The sequence below is a fragment of the Podarcis bocagei genome (assembly GCF_964188305.1).
Source record: "Podarcis bocagei genome assembly, chromosome: 5".
Lineage (NCBI taxonomy): Eukaryota > Metazoa > Chordata > Lepidosauria > Squamata > Lacertidae > Podarcis > Podarcis bocagei.
Window position 1 is genome coordinate 4773064 of NC_138129.1, and position 18581 is coordinate 4791644.

Below are 18581 nucleotides of genomic sequence, written 5' to 3' on the forward strand. Positions count from 1 at the left end.
CTTCCTCCTCCCTCAGGCCGCCTCAGCCGCCGCCACTGCCGCCTCCGGCTTCCCCTGGCATCGCGGCGGAAGTCTCGCAAGAGAGGGGCTGCCTGCCAGTGCGCCACCACCTGTCTCCCCACAACACACCTCTGAGGGGGAAAAGGGAGAGACAGAGACGCGGCAGCTCGTGCACGCACTCTCTCGAGGCGGAGGACCCCGAGCCGCTGCTTCCCTCCCGAGCCGGGCAAGCATGAAACCCGGGAAATTTAAGGGACATCATCAATAAGGGACAGCAGTGGGACACGGTGCTGGGATAAGGGAGTTTCCCGCCAAATAAGGGACGGTTGACAGCTATGCTCATGGGGCAACTTGGCCCTGGGTTTGGTTCTGCTGCTCCTGTCCGGAGTAAGCCAGTGTGGAAGCGAAGTCTGCCTCCTTCTCCCCCTCCCGGTTTCCCCCTAGACCAGTCATGGAAAGCAAGACGGCTTTGGAGACCGAAACGACATTTTATTACAGCCACCAAACAGACGAAGGTTACAGGACAGTGGAAATCAAAACCCAAGAAGAGTATACAGCTTTTAAGTTCTGTATTTAAAAATATATTATATAGATTTTTTTCTTCTTCTCTTTCAAATATAGTCATACATTTATTTCTCGGCAGAGCTTTGGATAGTCTAACAGATGTGTACACATATCCACAAGTACATCACACGGGCAGCTTTCCTCGTAGCCATGTTTGCCACCCTTTCACCAAAACCCACTCTTTCGTGCTCTCCTTCCCTACCCAAATACTTCACGTTACAGTTAAAACAGAGGCAAAACCTACCTTCCACTGGCTAGCTCATCTGGAAAATCTGCCTTCTATGTTTCCCCTAACCCTTGCCCCTTTCTGTCACCCAAGCAAACTGAGGGTTACCGTAGATTCCGGCGTATAAGACGACTTTTTAACCCAGGAAAAGAGGTTAAAAAGTCGGGGGTCGTCTTATACGCCGGGTACTACCTCCGAGGCAGCGGACTCCGCGTCGCGCCGGCTGGCTTCCTTTTGCCCAGCGTATAAGGCTGGGCTTATAAGACAAAACCCCAAATTGGCACTGCCAATTTGGCGGGTCGTCTTATATGCCCAGTTGCCTAATACGCTGGAATCTACGGTATTCAATCTACCCTCAACTCCTTCAAATCTTTGCAGCGGCTTAATCACCTGGGCTGTTTGTTTGCCACAAGTGCAGGCACAGATGCTGCCACCGCCACTGCTCAACTGGCTTCAGGAGGCTCGTGAAACTCTGGGCCTGGGCTTGCGACACACACAGCATGCCCATCCTGTTTGCCTTTGCTGCTACGTCGTGAGCCTGAAGGGGAAAGAAGCACAGGCCGACCGAGCGGCTCGTGAAGGCACCCCGGCCACAAATGCGAGCCTTGTGGTCAGGGCAGCTGAAGTCCTGGGGTGCAAACTGTGACACTGGCCCCAAGTGGGGTGGGACGGGACCATGTGTTCACTAACATTGGCTCTGCAGGCAACAGAGTCCCCATTAAATCCAAAAGTAAGGTCAGTTCTAGTTGCTTCAATTGCACAAAACACATGAAATGCCGTGAAAATCCCTGAAACGAGAAGTAATCGACTAGAAATATTATCTTGCAGAAATCAACTAAGTAATAAAAATCAAAAAACTTAAGGGAAAACCTAAAATAGAACAAAGCCTTAACGGGATGCCGGCTACAAACCTCGTTTCACAGAACTATTCCGTTTCCTCAGAAGGAAATAGAAATATATAAACTTTAAATGACCAAACAAGGGTAGAGCCTCAAAAATTCTGATGTATTATAATCCTAGCTCAACCTACATAAAACAAAACACAGTAATAAAGGACTGAAGACTCAAAAGTACAGTTTCTAATACTGAATTTACAGAAAAGGTTTGAAAACCTAAATAGCAAGTTTTAAACAAAGCCCAACTTGAAGAAGGCCAAGCACAATAATAAGGGGTTGAAGACTCAACTATGAAAATTCCGGTGCTGCTTTTACAAAATGGCTTAAAAAGCTAAATGGCACAAATTCAAAGAAAGGAATACAAGATAAGCTGTTCTAGGTTTTGAACAAACTCAAGAACAGGGCTGAAACGCCCCCATGGTCTAGATGTTACTGCTGATGTTAAAGACTGATTTGATTTCCACAAGATAATATTTCTAGTTGATTTCCACATTTTAATAACATTTCTAGTTGATAATATTTATAATGTTTATAATATTAATAACATTTCTAGTTGATTTCCACATTTCTAGTTGATTTCCACAAGATAATATTTCTAGTCAATTACTTCTCATTTCAGGGATTTTCACAGTATTTCATTTGTTTTGTGCAATTTCTCGGTTCCGTGACTGTCTATTTTTCTACTAGTTGCTTCCATAGCTGAGGCTCTCTCTGCGCCATAGGGCTGGCATTGGTAGCTGGCATTGTTGAGCATTGACTGAGGCCCACGTCTTTACGAGGCAATCCCTAGCTACCCTTTGAGCTTCACAACCCTCCTTCTCCTTTCCTGTTCATCTGCCCTCTCTGAGCACACAAGCCCCGACAAGGGATAAGACACAGCCATTTTCTCCACCCGCCTTTTGCCATTGCCTTCATCTCCTCGCCCAGAGACCCAGCAATGCTGGGACAGCCAAGCTTGGAGCAATGTTTGCTTGGCTATCCCCCCCCCCCCCCCAGTCCTGTGGCCTTGCAACGGCTTGCGGCAACTTGATCAGTTGTAGGATGGACGGCTTCAAGAAATGGACAGGCCATTTTTTAAAAAATAGAATCACAGAACTGTAGAGCTGGCAGGGAACCCAAGGGCCATTCACATTTTTATTTCTCCCCATCATCTTATGCTTTGATGATAATAACAGTAGTAATTTTAAATTAATTCAATTATTTAAATTGCATTTTAACCTGTATTTTAAATTGGTTTTTTCCCTCCCTACTATGTTTTTACTGTTATTTTACTGGTGTTACCTGCCCTGAGCCCGGCTCTGGCCGGGGAGGATGGGGTATAAATAATAATAATAATAATAATAATAATAATAATAATAATAATAATAATAATTAATAATGCCACCCGTCTGAGTGCATTGCCACAATCGGTCTGGGCGGCTCCCAGCAAAATACTGAAAATACAATAAAACCTCAGACATTGAAAACTTCCCTAGATGAGTCCTGGGCTCCCTTTTCCAGCTCTACACTTCTATGATTCTTGGATATTCTAGTAGGACTGAAAAACAGAAACACAGGAAGGGGCCATGCAAGCCAGGGCAGGCTTTCTTTAGTGCCTGGTGGTCACTAGGAACATCTTAAGCATTCATCGCCAATGAATGCACCCAGTACTTTCTCCCAGATGAATAAATGGTTGTCGCTCACTCCTACAAGGAAAGATATCACATTGCATTTGAGGGATGCTTTGTGGGGAGGGCGAAACTTACCTGTTGTCCCCCCGCCCCCCAATTAGGGATCTTGTACGGGAGGGCCCTCCCCAAAGAGATCTGCAATATACAAGCCCTCCCTCCCACCAATCCTGACGACAGACGTTTTGCTAGTACAAATAGCAGTCATAGAATTAAGGCTGTATGAAACTGACCCTCAAGCACTGAAGGGGAAAGTCTCCATGCGAGGAGGAGAAGGGAGCAGTCTTTTCACTAAATACTTCCCCTGGCCTCTGCTCGCACCAACCCCTTTAAACCAGCTCACCCAGTGGCATCCCAGTAGTCCAGAACTGGAACTGGAAGTGCAGCAGAGAGAGGCATTGAGAGACAGATAGCCCAACTCCCTCCAACAGCATCACCCAAACATCCATAAGCATAAGCTCAAACAAGGCAAAAGGACCCATTGAGCCACCTGTGGCTTATATTTCTTCTCTCAAAAGCTCATACTAATTATGGAAGAAGCAACCAGGTAGGAGAACCATATCTCGGCTTCCTTCACCTCTTCAGTTCCGAAAAATGGGCTTTTCCAACAGCACTGCGGAGAGTTGGTTAGCGGACAGGAAACCAACTGATGCTGTCAGCCGATAACCTTTGCATGGTAGGGTTCAAGTTTGCCAAAAGTGAACATAGTGCAAAGCAAGACAAAAACTGAATTAAGGACTCCTTAATTACTGCCCCGAGCGAGGGGGGCGGCCAGTTGCTCTACGCGAGGTATATTAACTGGCTCTTCTGCATCTCGGCCAGCAGCCGCCCTTCCCAGGAGCGGCTTCCAAGAAGTGGGCGACGTAACATTCAGTTCCCAGCTGAGGGAGTCAGAGCCAAAGAGAGTTCGAAAAGTCTCGTCATGAACGTGATGGGGAGAAGTGACAATAACGCGGTCGTCAAAAGTGAAGTTTTCGCACAACATTCGTGATCCACTACGTTCTGTTAATATTCTCAGGTGGGGAGGAGGGAGGCAGAAGGGCTGGAGTTTCTCTCCGTAATTCTGCAACGCTTTGGGGGTAAATAGGCGAAAGTGAGGCCAGGCTCAAATTTGAAATGTCTGCTTCCCTGTTTAGTTCTTGGCTTCCAGATCAGAGAACCAAACTTTTGAACATGGTAGAGCACCATTTGGGGGCTTTAGGTGCTAGTGATCAGGGCTTGACGTGAGACAAAGCTCCCCACGCGTTAGCCCTGGGAAATGTGAACGAATGAAGTGTCTCTGAGAAAGTGCAAAGTGCCTTTCCCTTCCCCCTGAGTAACCACAACCAACTCTGGGGATTAAGGAAAAGGAAACCCAAAGCAGAGGGCACGACTTCAAGACTGGCCTGAGTCTAAAATCCTAACAATAAAAATCCAGTTTAAACATACTACACAGTGTGTCATCCCTGGGACTCCTACACCACCTAGAGGAGATATAGTATGTTGAGTCTTAAAACAATCATTCATCTAGGCATTCATTCATTCCATCCCACGTGAGCTCTCTTCCTACTGGTTGCTCCTCGGAGTGCGGAGAGTCATCACTAATGGGACAAAAAAAGCAGCAAGGATGTGTCTGTGTGCATTGTTCCTTAGCGGTTGCCTTGAAAAAGCATACTGGGTAATTGGAACACCAGTGGCAGGAATGAGAAGTTGTGGGCTCATGAAACAGGTTGCTGGAATTTGAGAGAAAAGGGGGCACAGCACATCTTAGTGGTGTGAGGGGCATCATTTGTTTGAGGTTGGTTAAAGCACTGGTTTTTCAACAGGTGGGTTGGGACTGACTTCTGGGCCACGGCTTGCTCTAGGATGGGTCACAACAGCAGCAGTTGCACTATGGTAAAAAAAAAATAATGGGAAATGTTTGGGTCGAAGGTAGGTCCTGGGTGTGAAAAGACTGAAGACTACTGGGCTAAAGGATACTGGTTTGGATCAACTCTTTGTGAAGTTTGCCAAAGGAACATCCAGATGAGAGCTTCTGTTGTTCTTAGGGGGTTCTTGGGCACGGAAACTGAAGGAAGCAGTGAATAGGAAGAAAATTGAGTTGGGAAGGGAGTTGTATTGCATGACTCCAGCATAAAAGGTAAAGGGACCCCTGACCCGCGACCGACTCTGGGGTTGCGGCGCTCATCTCGCTTTCTTGGCCGAGGGAGCCGGGATACAGCTTCTGGGTCATGTGGCCAGCATGACTAAGCCACTTCTGGCGAACCAGAGCAGCGCACGGAAACGCCGTTTACCTTCCCGCCGGGGCAGTACCTATTTATCTACTTGCACTTTGACGTGCTTTCGAACTGCTAGCTGGGCAGGAGCAGGGACTGAGCAACGGGAGCTCACCCTGTCGCGGGGATTCGAACCGCCGACCTTCTGATCGGCAAGTCCTAGGCTCTGTGGTTTAACCCACAGTGCCACCCACGTCCAGCATAAGAGACTATTTATTGGGCATCACTGTCTGGCAAGTGAGGGCAGGGAAAAGAGCAGAGCAGGATGAAGCCACAGGGACATGGGATAGCGTTGGGTAGTTTCCTTATTCGGACCACTAGGCCACCCAACACGATATTATCTATCCTGACCAGCAGTGATTTATCCAGGGTCTCTTACCCCTCCCCCCCCCCCCCCCATGATCATGTCCATTGACTTGCGCCTAAGGCAGGCAGTAACGAAAACATTAAGAACAAACAGGAGACTCCCAGTACAGTGGTACCTTGGTTTACAACCATAATCCGTTCCGGAGGTCTGTTTGTAAACCAAAACAGGTTGTAACCCAAGGCGTGCTTTTGCCAATGGGACCTCCAAAAAATATTTGTTCGTAATCCAAAAAAAATGGGTTGTAATCCAAAAAAAGGTTGCAAACCGGGACATGCACTTCTGGGTTTGACGTGTTTGTAATCCAAAACGTATGCAAACCAAGGTACCACTGTATTGAACCAGGGCCAGGGCGCATGTGCGCTGGCCCCTCTGCCTGCAGAAGCCACTACTGAAGAGTAGCCCTGCTACTGCCCCTAGTGGAGTGGAAGGGGACATACTTAAGGTGCCAAAATGACTGGCATCAATGTCACAGAAAGGGCGACAGGAGAGGGTTGGAATGCGGGATTATAAATTGGTAAAGTCACTTTTTTTGTTTGGGAAGAAGAAGAAGAAGAAACACAAACTGAGAACTGAGCTTGAAAATGCAAGCGCCGACTCCTTTAGTAAGACTGGGGAAATGGTAACCCATTTCAAAGGAAGGAACGTGCCATTTTAAACTGTCAGGAAGGTGACGGGCGTTGTGTCATTAGATGGAGAAAGGGCTCTGCTTTATTTTTTTGGTGCCCCATGAAAGAACCAAGATGGTCCCTTTGCCTGTCACTGGAAGAAGGAAGGAAAGCGATGTCTCTGGGTCCATGGACCATATGAAGCTATCTCATGAGGAGTCAGATAACTGGTCCATCTAGGCCAGTGCTGCCTACTCTGACTGGCAGAGGTCTCTCTCAGTCCCACCTGGAGGTGCTGGGGAATGAATTTTGAGCCTTCTGCATGCAAAGCAGGTGATCGATTGCTGAGCTATGAAATCCACTCCCTCCTCACTTGTGAGTCAACCTGGCAGTGGGTGAGAATACATCTCGTCACTGCAAGGCAACTGTGATGTGCCCCTTCTCTTCCCACCGGGAGCTGGCAAAAGGCTCAGGCAGGATCTGTAGTTACTGCTGCAAAATCCTGTAAGTGAGGGAACGCGAGCAAAAGTGGGTTACAGGTGGTGGCCTAGTGAGGATTAGGGACACTGGTGGTTTCTAGAGTAGCCGTAGAAAAAGCAGAAGAGAAAGAAACAAGTTATCGGGGAGCTTTTCTAGCAGGTCACAAAAATGGCCAGAAAGAGCCTACTGTGGAAAGGAGAGAGATTGGGAAAAAGTCTTCCCTGAAGTGGAATGAGAGGAAAACTTCCGCAAGCTACAGCACCTACGGCGTGAGGGTCCTTCAGCAGGGAGGCCAGCTGCCCAATCCCAGCTCCTTGCAATTCCTCCAGGGTTGCAGGAAGAGGGGCACCGCTAACTCCCCCAAGTCATTTGTCTAAATCGAGATGCAGCAGGTCAGAACGGTCACCCAGGTGCCCCCCCCAAGAAATAAATAAATAAATAAATAAAAAGTCTCAGTGCGTGGATGAAATGTACAATCAGTGGTCAGCTAAATTATGGTCGTTTCCATGAACTGGCTCTCTCTGGGCGAAGCATGTGTGCGGCGCAACGGGCTGAGCAGGGGAAGGAGGTCATGGCTGGGAGCAGGAGCTGCTGGTGCTGGTGACGGAGCGGCAGCTGATCTTGCGGATGGAGTGGAGGGCGACCGTGCAGCAGCCCCGCAGGAGCGAGCTAATGTTGTAGATGGGCTGGCCCTGCCTCCTCTGCGAGCGGCACAGCCAGGCGACCGTAGGCACTGCCGGCACCACCACAGCCAGGAGATCCACGATGAAGTGGCGGCTCCAGTAAGTTTGAGGCTCCGCCGCCGCTGCTGCTGCTATGAGCTCCTGGCCTGGTTCAGCTTCTTCTTCTTCTTCTTCTGGGGCGCACACGATGCTCACCGACTGGCTGGCGCTAGAAGGCTGGTGCACGGTTGGGCTGTTAGCCACTGGGCTTGGCGAAGCTGCTTGCTCAGTAGCGTTCTCTCCCTCCTCTACTGCGCTGATCGACACCGCTGAGCTGGGATCAGCAGCTGCCATGTCCGTGGCCCCCCCAGGAAGGCTCAGGCCCTGGCTCTCCAAGCTCTGCGGCTCGGCCGCCTCCTCCATTTCAGACACCCACACGGAGGTGGGGCTGGCCAGGCTGCAAGCCTGGGATTTCATCACCTTCTCTAGGATGGTATCAAGATCTGGCTCGTACTGCACAAAGTCTGTCTGTATGGCTTGCTCCTGCATGCAGCTGGCCTGAACCGCGGCCTCGACGCTGTGCTGAGACCCCATCAGCTTCTCGTACGTGGAGCTGGTGGGCACACGGGACCCCAGGGTGAAGTTGGTCTGCAGGGAGGTGTCGTCTGTGCCGCACTCCACCCCCGAAGACAGGAGGCTGCTCTGGTCCAGCAAGTCTGTCCGGCTCAAGGAGTCGTCCGCGGCCACAAAGCCGCTGTCACAGGCTGCTTCTTCCACTGAGATCTGGGAGCCGCCCAGGTTCCTGTCGGCGGCTCCTTGGTCGCTCAGCTTGGTGTAGGTGGAGCTGCGGGTGAGGGAGCGGGCCGGAGAGCCCCCCGCAGACTCGGCTGCCCCCTCTTCTTTGACCGTCCCATCCTGGGCAACCTCCATGCAGTGCAGCAAGGTCTCCAGCTTCTTGTTCTGAATGTTGATGTCCACAAAGTACTTTTGGAGCCCTTTGTCTTTCTCCATCAGGTTGTTCTTGACGGTGTCGATGACTTGCTTCAGCTGCTTGATCTCCTTCCGGGCCTCCTTCAGCGCCAGCTGGGCCTCCACGCGGTGGCACTCCTCCTCGATCCAGTCCTCCTGCATCCTGGAGAGCTGCGTCTTCAGGTCGTCAATCTCTGCATCCCTGTAGCAGACGGACAAGCAGACGGTCACTGCCCTTGCTAGCTCTGCAACAGACTGTCTTGCCAGAGTGGTGCATGCTCTGGTTGTCTCCCGCTTGGACTACTGCAACGCGCTCTACGTGGGGCTATCTTTGAAGGTGACCTGGAAACTAGAACTAATCCAGAATGTGGCAGCTAGACTGGTGACTGGGAGTGGCCGCCAAGACCACATAACACCAGTCCTGAAAGACCTACATTGGCTCCCAGTACGTTTCCGAGCACAATTCAAAGTTTTGGTGTTGACCTTGAAAGCCCTAAATGGTGCCAGCCCATAGTTCTGCCCGGGCACCGAGGTCCAGCGCCGAGGGCCTTCTGGTGGTTCCCTCACTGTGAGAAGCCAAGTTACAGGGAACCAGGCAGAGGGCCTTCTCGGTAGTGGCACCCACCCTGTGGAAAGCCCTCCCACCAGATGTCAAAGAGAAGAACAACTACCAGATTTTTAGAAGACATCTGAAGGCAGCTCTGTTTAGGGACGCTTTTAATGTTTAACGGACTACTGTATTTTAATACATTGTTGGAAGCCACCTAGAGTGGATGGGGAAACCCAACCAGATGGTTCCAGTTACAGATAGGTAGCCGTGTTGGTCTGCCATAGTCAAAATAAAAAAAATCCTTCCAGTAGCACCTTAAAGACCAACTAAGTTAGTTCTTGGTATGAGCTTTCGTGTGCATGCACACTTCTTCAGATACATTGAAACAGAAGTTGCCGGACCCTTCTATATAGTGAGAAGGTGGGGAGGGGTATTACTCAGAAGGGTGGTGGGAATGGGAGATTGGCAGATAGCTGAGATGAGCCTGTTGACGACTCTTAACGACTGTAATAGGTCTTACAGGAAAAGGCAAGGGGTGAGAAGGTGAGAAATGGCTTAGTCATGTATAATGGGATAAGAATCCAATGTCTTTGTTCAAACCAGGTCTCCCCCAACCAGATGGGCGGGGTATAAATAATAAATTCTATTCTATTCTATTCTATTCTATTCTATTCTATTCTATTCTATTCTATTCTATTCGATTCTACGGCACAAGCTGAATCCGCCTTCCATCAAGCCCTGGTGGGCGGTAAGGAAATTGTACCATCAAGAAAGATGCATTAGTGGGCGATAGGTATAAAAAGGTTGACTACCCCTGGTATAGAGTGAAAGTTAAATTCTGCGAGTAGACTGTACAAATTCAGCAAAGTTACCTTTATCTGCTTCTCTTAGGCAGCAATCCTATGCACACTTACCTGTGAGTAAGGGTTAGGGTTTGCTGCCTGAGGTGAAGCGCAAGAAGCTGACTAAATTTGCAGCTGAAGCTTCAGCACTGGCAAGGAGATACTTCCACAGCAAATATCAGGAAGGTGAGTCGTTCCCATGAAGCCAGCTATTGTAATCTATCAATCATTAGCGCCTGAAAAGTTCCACCTGATGCAGTTCTGAGTGGTCCGCAAGGCTGACTGCTGCTTGCCTGGCCTAGTATGTTCAGGGGAATGCAGAGCCTCAAATTCCTCCACCCCAGATGCAAGAGCCCCCAAATACTGACCTGTCCTGCAGCCTCTCGTGCGTGTCTTTCAGCCTGGCCCTGAGGTGTCGAATGCAGACCTCTTTCTGCTGGAGGGGGGTGAGGTACTGCTCGGGGGTCGGGGGCTTGATCCCATGGTTGTCGCTGCACAGCAGGTACTTGACTGGGCGCCTGAAAAGACAGGAAAGTTCATCAGTGCCTTGGAACTGCCCCTGGTCAAAAGGGAGATTTCCCTTCCTGGTCCGTGGAAGGTTCAGAGCACATGATTGCATCTCCTCACTTTCTCACACTCACTCTCTTGTTCTCTCTCCCACGGCTGAAAATTAGACTGCAAGCACCTTGGGGTTCACCTTTTAAGCTTCAGAAACTCGGGACAGTACTGCCTATGTTGACACTGCTAAGTTACCGTATTTTTCGCTCCATAAGGCGCACCTGACCATAAGGCGCACCTACTTTTTTTTGGGGGGGGGAATTCAAGAAAAAAAATATGCGGCTCTTGGGGGCTTTTGCGGGAGGTGGGGGAAGTGAGAGAGCCTTGCCCTGTCCCTTCCCCCACCTCCCGCAAAAGCCAGGGATAGCCGCGTGAAGCCTCCCCAGGGCAGCGGGATGAAGGCTCCCCACTGCCCTGCGGAGGCTTCACGGGATACCCCAGAAGCGCTTTCCTCCACCGCCAGCCCCAAAGAACAGGTCGGGGCTGGCAGGGGAAGCCCAGGTCCCCCCCCCCAGCCCCAGGGACCACACATTCACTCCATAAGACGCACAGACATTTCCCCTTAGATTTTAAGAGGGGGAAAGTGCGTCTTATGGAGCGAAAAATACGGTAACTATGCGCGTTTCGAGCTCAGATTTTTCTGCTCCTTTCTCCAGATTTCTCTTCCAAAGCCAAGCAAGAACAGAGGAGAGCAATGACCCTGTGCAAAGCATGCTTTAGTGCTGCCTCTTGCCCAGGATGGAGATATAGCAGACTAATGACTGTAGCAAATGAAGAAACAGAGAAGAGCAGCTGAGGGGGAAATCAGACAGACATTTAAGACGAAAGACGCTTCTTTACGCTTGCAAGACCCTTGGCATTGTGTCGATTTGCCAAACCCTAGTACTTTGCAGTACCCAGCACCCTTTCTGTATTTATCCATAACCACTGATCTTGGTTAGCTTTCGGTCTTTGGGGAGTAATGGGGGATCATAAATACATAGCTAAAATAAGTTAAAAATTTGTTGTACAGTAATATTCTGCTGTAGAAAACCCCCACAAAAAAACAGCTCCCCAGAGCTTAGGCAGTGGCAGGGGCCCTGATCCTATCAGTGTCAATGAGGGAAAGTTTCTTTTTTCCAGTGTTAAAATGTTTTGCCCAGTGAAGTGTGTCTGTTTCCTATCTCTCCCCACCTTGGCCTGGCTTTTTAACCATGATGTTTTATAGCCTTGATTTTTAACAGTAAACTGTTACAGCGCCACCCGCATCCCTTAATTATTCAAAAGGGCTTGCTTAATAGGGATGTTGGAATGTGGACCTCATCTATCTGCTGCTGTCAGGGTTGAAGCCAGTGTCTTGCCTGCCTGGCAGTGTCCTGGCAGTTTTGAATACAGCCAGTGAAAGGGAAGAGTATGAGTTTAAACCTGGTTTGAACAGGTGGCTAAAAGTTTCCCAGCTGATCGGCCGCTTTCAAGAACACTGGAGTGCGGGACTGATGCTGTCTCTAGATTTCCTGTCCACATTTATACTTGCTTCCTAAATGCTCAGTGTCTACATTGATAAAGAAAGAGAAATTAGGAAAGCAGCGCAAGTCTTTGCCATCCTCTTCCCACTACAAAACCTGGAGAAGTCTATGTGTAATCCTGAGTGTAGAGTTAGGAATCTGGGACCTGGCCTATCTTCCTTAATTTGGTCCATCTCTATGCCAGTTCACACCTCCTCCTTCCTTCCCAGAGAGCTCAAAAGGATTGCCTTCAAACGTAATGGCAGCAGAGGACCCTTTTGGTAAGATGAGAGTTTAGCCTTTCAGAACTGTACTGGGAATGAGGCCCGGACTCCCAAGAAGGATGGCCCCAGTACTACTGAATCTGATTCAATATTATAGGTTATTATTATTATTATTATTAAATGGGATCAAGTCCAATGTTACGAACTTGCAGTGGAAATATATGTTACAAAGATTGCAGGCTTATAAAAACATATAACGTATTTTTCGCTCTATAGGATGCACCCGACCATAGGACGCACCTTGTTTTAGAGGGGGATAACAAGAAAAAAAAATTCTCCCCCTCTCTGCTCAGTGCCCCTTCAGTGAAGTGGCAGGAGAAATGGAGCCCCTTCCATTTCTCCTCCCGCTTCGCTGAAGGGGAGCTGCGCAGCTCTCCCCCTCTGCTGAAGCCAGGAGTTTCTTGCTCTCCTGGCTTCAGCAAAAGGAACCCGAAGCCTGCGGAGTGCAGCGCGAGTTCCCGCTGCGCTCCGCAGGCTTCGGGTTCCTTTTGCTGAAACCTGGAAATCGAGAGTGGCCGGTGCGCACTGACCCCTCTCACTCACCTGGCTTCAGCGATAGCAATGTGAAGCCTCTGGAGCGCAGAGGGAGCGCTCCCTCTGTGCTTCGGAGGCTTTGCGTTGCTATCGCTGAAGCCAAGGAGCCTGCATTCGCTCCATAAGCTGCACACACATTTCCCCTTAATTTTTGGAGGGGGAAAAGTGCGTCCTATAGAGCGGAAAATACGGTATATATGCTTATGCATGGCTCCCTGGTCCTGCCAATGACGTGGAGCAGGGAATGTGATGGCAGGGAGGACACACACATCATCATGACGCCAGGTAGGCTGGGCTGGATGTTATAGATGGGAGAAGCAGGAGCCGAGGACAGGAACACAGCCAAAAATGTGTAACGTGAAAGTACATCCTTCGAGCACTATTCCATTTGCAGCTGCAATAACTGGTGACCTTCACAAAGTTTCTGTTGAATAGAGACTTTTCCTTTCCTTTCCTTTTTACTATTGCAACATTGGGCTTAATTTTTAAGGTTCCTGAAATACAATCCGTATTTATTTATATTTTAATCCCAGGTCAATACATAGGTTGTATGCAAAGGACAGGTGCATAAGAGCAATTGCGATATCTATCTATCTATCTATCTATCTATCTATCTATCTATCTATCTATCATCTATCTATCTATCTAGATATAGATATATAGATATATGGAATCTGTTGGCAACTTTCCTGCTCTTCCACACTAATGGTGAATTTGATCACTTCTGAAACTCTGTATCAAGGGACATACGTTAGGCCCCAGTTTTAGCAGCGTGTAACTGCCCTCATTTCAACTGAGTTCAGAATTAGTCTGCACCTACTGCAGTACTGCTCTTTTGAAACAGCTATTTTTAAAGACAGAATCCAGCCCCTTTTATTGGGTTTATTTATTTATTTGGGGTTCATTCACAGGTCCAGCCTTATTATCAGCAGCTGAATTCATATTCACAGTTGCTTACAAATATAGTTAGACATGTAGTTCCTTCCACTCATAAGCATGCAATAAAAAGGCACACTACCCTCTAGTTGCTTCCTAGCTACTTGAGGTTAGGTGATGGCTATTAGCCACAGGGACGCGGGTGGCGCTGTGGGTAAAACCTCAGCGCCTAGGACTTGCTGATCGCATGGTCGGCGGTTCGAATCCCCGCGGTGGGGTGCGCTCCCGCTGTTCGGTCCCAGCTCCTGCCCACCTAGCAGTTCGAAAGCACGTCAAAGTGCAAGTAGATAAATAGGGACCGCTTACCAGCGGGAAGGTAAACGGCGTTCCGTGTGCTGCGCTGGCTCACCAGATGCAGCTTGTCACGCTGGCCACGTGACCCGGAAGTGTCTGCGGACAGCGCTGACTCCCGGCCTATAGAGTGAGATGAGCGCACAACCCTAGAGTCTGGCAAGACTGGCCTGTACGGGCAGCGGTACCTTTACCTTTACCTATTATCCAGAACGGCTAAATTAGCCTTTGCCAGAAGGGTGCCCTTCAAATGTTTTCATGGAATCATAGTTGGAAGGGACCCCAACGGCCATCTAGTCCAACCCCCTGCAATACAACCTCTGCTTGAAAACCTCCAATGAACCTTCTGAAGGACTCCATTCCACTGTTGAACAGCTCTTACTGCCAGAAAGTAAGATGTTTCAGAAAAACCTGGCCACTCTAAGGAAATTCTGCCCTTGGTATGTTCATTTTCCACCTCTCCATTTTGATTCTCTGGCCCCAGATCTGCACAAACCTATTATCCCAAAATACAGACGTGCTTTTACACTTGCAAGACTGGATGTTTTGCCATCTGCGGCACTTGAGGGTCGATTCCATAAGATTCCGCCTGAGAAACGTCTTTGCCCCTGTGGAGATGGCAGCACCGAAACAGCGCCACACGTCCTCCTGTCCTGTACTCTCTACAAAGACCTGAGGAACAAGATCATCACCCCACTCATACTAACCATCCCAGGGCGCTCAACCACTGCCACAATGTCCTTTCTTCTATCAGATCAAAATGAGAAGATAACAGCAAAGGTTGCTAGGTGCATAGGAGGCAATCAGAATAAGGGCCACTAACTGACGGCTGATTCAGGACTTTAAATTGTGCTCTTATATCAACCTTTTCTGTGTATACTGTAATGTTTTACTGTTGGTATGGCCATTGGCTAATGCGAATAAAGTTTTATCTTATCTATCTATCTTCCTGATTCCAGTTACAGGTAGGTAGCCGTGTTGGTCTGCCATAGTCAAAATAAAAAAATTCCTTCTAGTAGCACCTTAAAGACCAACTAAGTTAGTTCTTGGTATGAGCTTTCGTGTGCATGCACACGAAGAAGTATCTGAAGAAGTGTGCATGCACACGAAAGCTCATACCAAGAACTAACTTAGTTGGTCTTTAAGGTGCTACTGGAAGGAATTTTTTTATTTTATCTTCCTGATGTTTCGTCAGAATCTCCTTTCTTGCAACTTGAATCCATTGGTTTGAGTCCTATCCTCCAGAGCAGGAGAAAACATGCTTGCTCCAGCTTCCACGCAACAGACCTTCATAGGTGTTTGGAGATGGCTATCACCTCTCTCCTCTTTTCCAGGCTAGGCATATCCAGATCCTTCAACCGTTCCTCATAAGGCTTGGTTTCCAGACCCTTGATCATCCTTTGGGACTACAACTCCCATCAGCCTAGGCTGATGGGAGTTGTAGTTCAGAACATGTGGAGGCTGCCAGGTTGGCAAAGACCAAGCTGAGCAGAACCCTCCATATTCAGAGGCGGTATACTCCCAGACTACCAGGTGCTGTGGACTAATGTGCAACAACGATGCCTCTATCTTGCTCAGCTTGCAGCTATCCTAGAGGCTAATTCTCTCCTGGCCTCCTTTCTGGCCCAAAGAGGACTAATTTAGCCAGCTAGGCCTGGTGATCATCTAATGTTTATTGGATGGATTTTCCCCTAAATTGATTTTAGAACTTTGAATTTACTGTTATTCATGCTTTTATACTGTATTTTGTTGTATCACAATTAAGTGCTTTAAATTTGTTGTTAGCCGCCCTGAGCCTGGTTTTCTGAACCGGGAAGGGCGGGGTATAAATAAAAAAATTATTATTATTATTAAAACCAGAAGTACTGTTTTGGGAGGACAGGGGGTGGGCAGGTGTGGGGGACTCCCTGGTCCAGAATGGGTTAACTGTGCACCTGAAGGACCAGGTGCGCAGTCTGGGAGTCATTTTGAAAGCCCTAAACAGCTTCGGTCCTGTATACCTGAAGAAGCATCTCCACCCCCATCGTCCAGCCCGGACACTGAGGTCCAGCTCCGAGGGCCTTCTGGCAGTTCCTTCATTGCAAGAAGTGAGGTTACAGTGGAACCAGGCAGAGGGCCTTCTCGGTAGTGGCACCCGCCCTGTGGAACGCCCTCCCACCAGATGTCAAAGAGAAAACCAACTACCAGACTTTTAGAAGACATCTGAAGGCAGCCCTGTTTAGGGAAGCTTTTAATGTTTGATGCATTACTGTCTTTTAATAATTTGTTGGAAGCCACCCAGAGTAGCTGGGGAAACCCAGCTAGATGGGCAGGGTATAAACATAATAATAATAATAATAATAATAATAATAATAATAATAATAATAATAATATTATTTGGCAGGCCACTGCTGGGTTGGCAAGGCAATTCTCTCTCTTATGTTGGACGCTTGTGATGCGTGTGTGTGTGTGTGTGTGTGTGTGTGTGTGTGTGTGTGTGCTGCCCTTACAGGAGCCAAGGGTTACCTTGGGGTGGGGCTGCTGTCGCTGCCCTTACAGGAGCCGGAGTTGCTGCTGCTGCTGAGCGAGGAGGTGCCATATGTGTCCCGCATGCTCACTGGCGGAGAGGGACGCCTGGAGGCGGGAAGAAGAGGCTGTTTCTCAGTCGGAGTGGCAGGGGCCGTTGCAGACTTAAAGAACGAGGCAAAGCCACTCCTTCCGTAAAACTCACGGCTTAAAACAAAACAAAACAAAACAAAAACCACCACCAAAGGAAAACACGAATACAGGAAGAAGAAAAAAACAAAACAGGACAAAACAAAACAAAACAAACGACAAGAACAAACAGGCAGGGTTCAAAATGGAACGTGGCAAAAGCTCTCTCTGCAAACAGGTTAGTGAAGCAGTAGCAAAGGCGGGCCTGAGGAGGGCGCTGCAAGCCCCCAGCACCACTCCCCAGCACCCCAGCAGGAGCACCCCATCACTTTCATGGAGCTCAGATCCCAGGAAAATGCATCTGATCATAAGCGCTACAGGGGAAGTGCTGGAAAGTACCGTATTTTCCCGTCTATAAGACGCCTCCATGTAAAAGACGCCCCCTGTTTTGGGGGACTCACCAATCACCAACCCTCCCTTGGCACTATTTGTGTATAAGACACCCCCTAATTTTTGAAATATTTTAAAGGAAACAAACCTAGTCTTATACACAGAAAAATACAGTATCATCCTTAGGCTGCCTTTGGGATGACAAGAGGCAGCAGAGACCCTTTAAGCAACATTCTAGATAGATGGATAGGAAAAGGTAGGAGAGATGCTTGCAAGGGAACATGTATTAATTGACTATATACACACATAGTCAAACCTCGGTTTTCGAATGTCTCGGCTGCCAAACATTTTGGAAGCCGAACACCAAAAACCCAGAAGAGAATGCTTCCGTTTTCGAATGCACCTCAGAAGCTGAACGGCTTCCGAGGTGCGTTTCTCAATTTTCCCCATTGAACTTGCTGACAGACCTTTGGTCCTTGGTTTCCGAATGTTTTGGAAGTCGAATGGATTTCCAGAACGGATTACGTTCGAAAACCGAGATTCCATTGTATATATAATAACGTTGTCTTAATTTGCTTTTGACTTTACCCTCGTGTTGTATTTCTACATCTGCATCTCACGATTCTACATCTTTAAAGTTGTAATCTGCCCAGGGAACTTATTGTTCATGGATAGTACAGTCATACCTCGGGTTACAGACGCTTCAGGTTGCGTTTTTTTCAGGTTACGGACGCTCCGAAACCCAGAAGTACCGGAACAGGTTACTTCCGGGTTTCGGAGGTCACGCATGCGCAGAAACGCTAAATTGCGCTTTGCAGAAGCAACGAATTGCAACCCACGCGTGCGCAGACATGCTGCTGCAGGTTGCGAACGCTGCGGATTGCGAACGTGCATCCTGCACAAATCACGTTCGCAACCCGAGCGTCCACTGTATAGAAACACTAAATAAAAATTAAAACCATGATAAGAAGTCATATAATCAAAGGGTTGGAAAGGACACTGCTATCTGAGTGCGCTAGGTACTAAGTGCTTGACATGTCTTTGTTTTGACATTCCACAGCATCACAGGCGGCTTACTAACACGTTTTGCCTAAATCTGTCTCCTTGTACTTTAGATCCATGGCATCCTGCCCAGGGGTGAACAATTCCTAGTCCTTTTTAGCAAGTGAAAATGGTCGGCACACCCTCTCCTCACTCCCATCCATATTAACACACATGCTTCCATTCCTGAGAAAGAACCCAGGGAATTCAGGCATCTGACAACAAGCTCAGCATTGCTCTGCTCTCCCCGGACAGGGCTGGCATTTTCAAACAACAACAAGCGTTGCTCTTGTGGCTGGCAGGACCTGACAGGTCACTGAGTGTGACAGGAGAGGTGTGCTTGGCT

General features: G+C 48.5%; 1 protein-coding gene across 3 annotated transcripts in view; it reads right to left on the reverse strand.

The window, feature by feature from the left end:
* Positions 1-5686: 5686 nt before the first annotated feature.
* SNPH (syntaphilin) overlaps positions 5687-18581 on the reverse strand; it is a 47212-nt gene continuing 34317 nt past the window's right edge. The window contains exons 4-6 of one of the 3 annotated variants that reach the window (XM_081196297.1): positions 16676-16882; positions 10452-10601; positions 5687-8893 (exon numbers count right to left, since the gene is read on the reverse strand). In XM_081196297.1, the coding sequence (XP_081052423.1) occupies positions 7630-8893; positions 10452-10601; positions 16676-16882 (1621 nt within the window). In that variant the 3' untranslated portion in view covers positions 5687-7629. The remainder of the gene's footprint in view (positions 8894-10451; positions 10602-16675; positions 16883-18581) is intronic. The other 2 variants (XM_081196298.1, XM_081196299.1) reach the window with 2 other exon arrangements.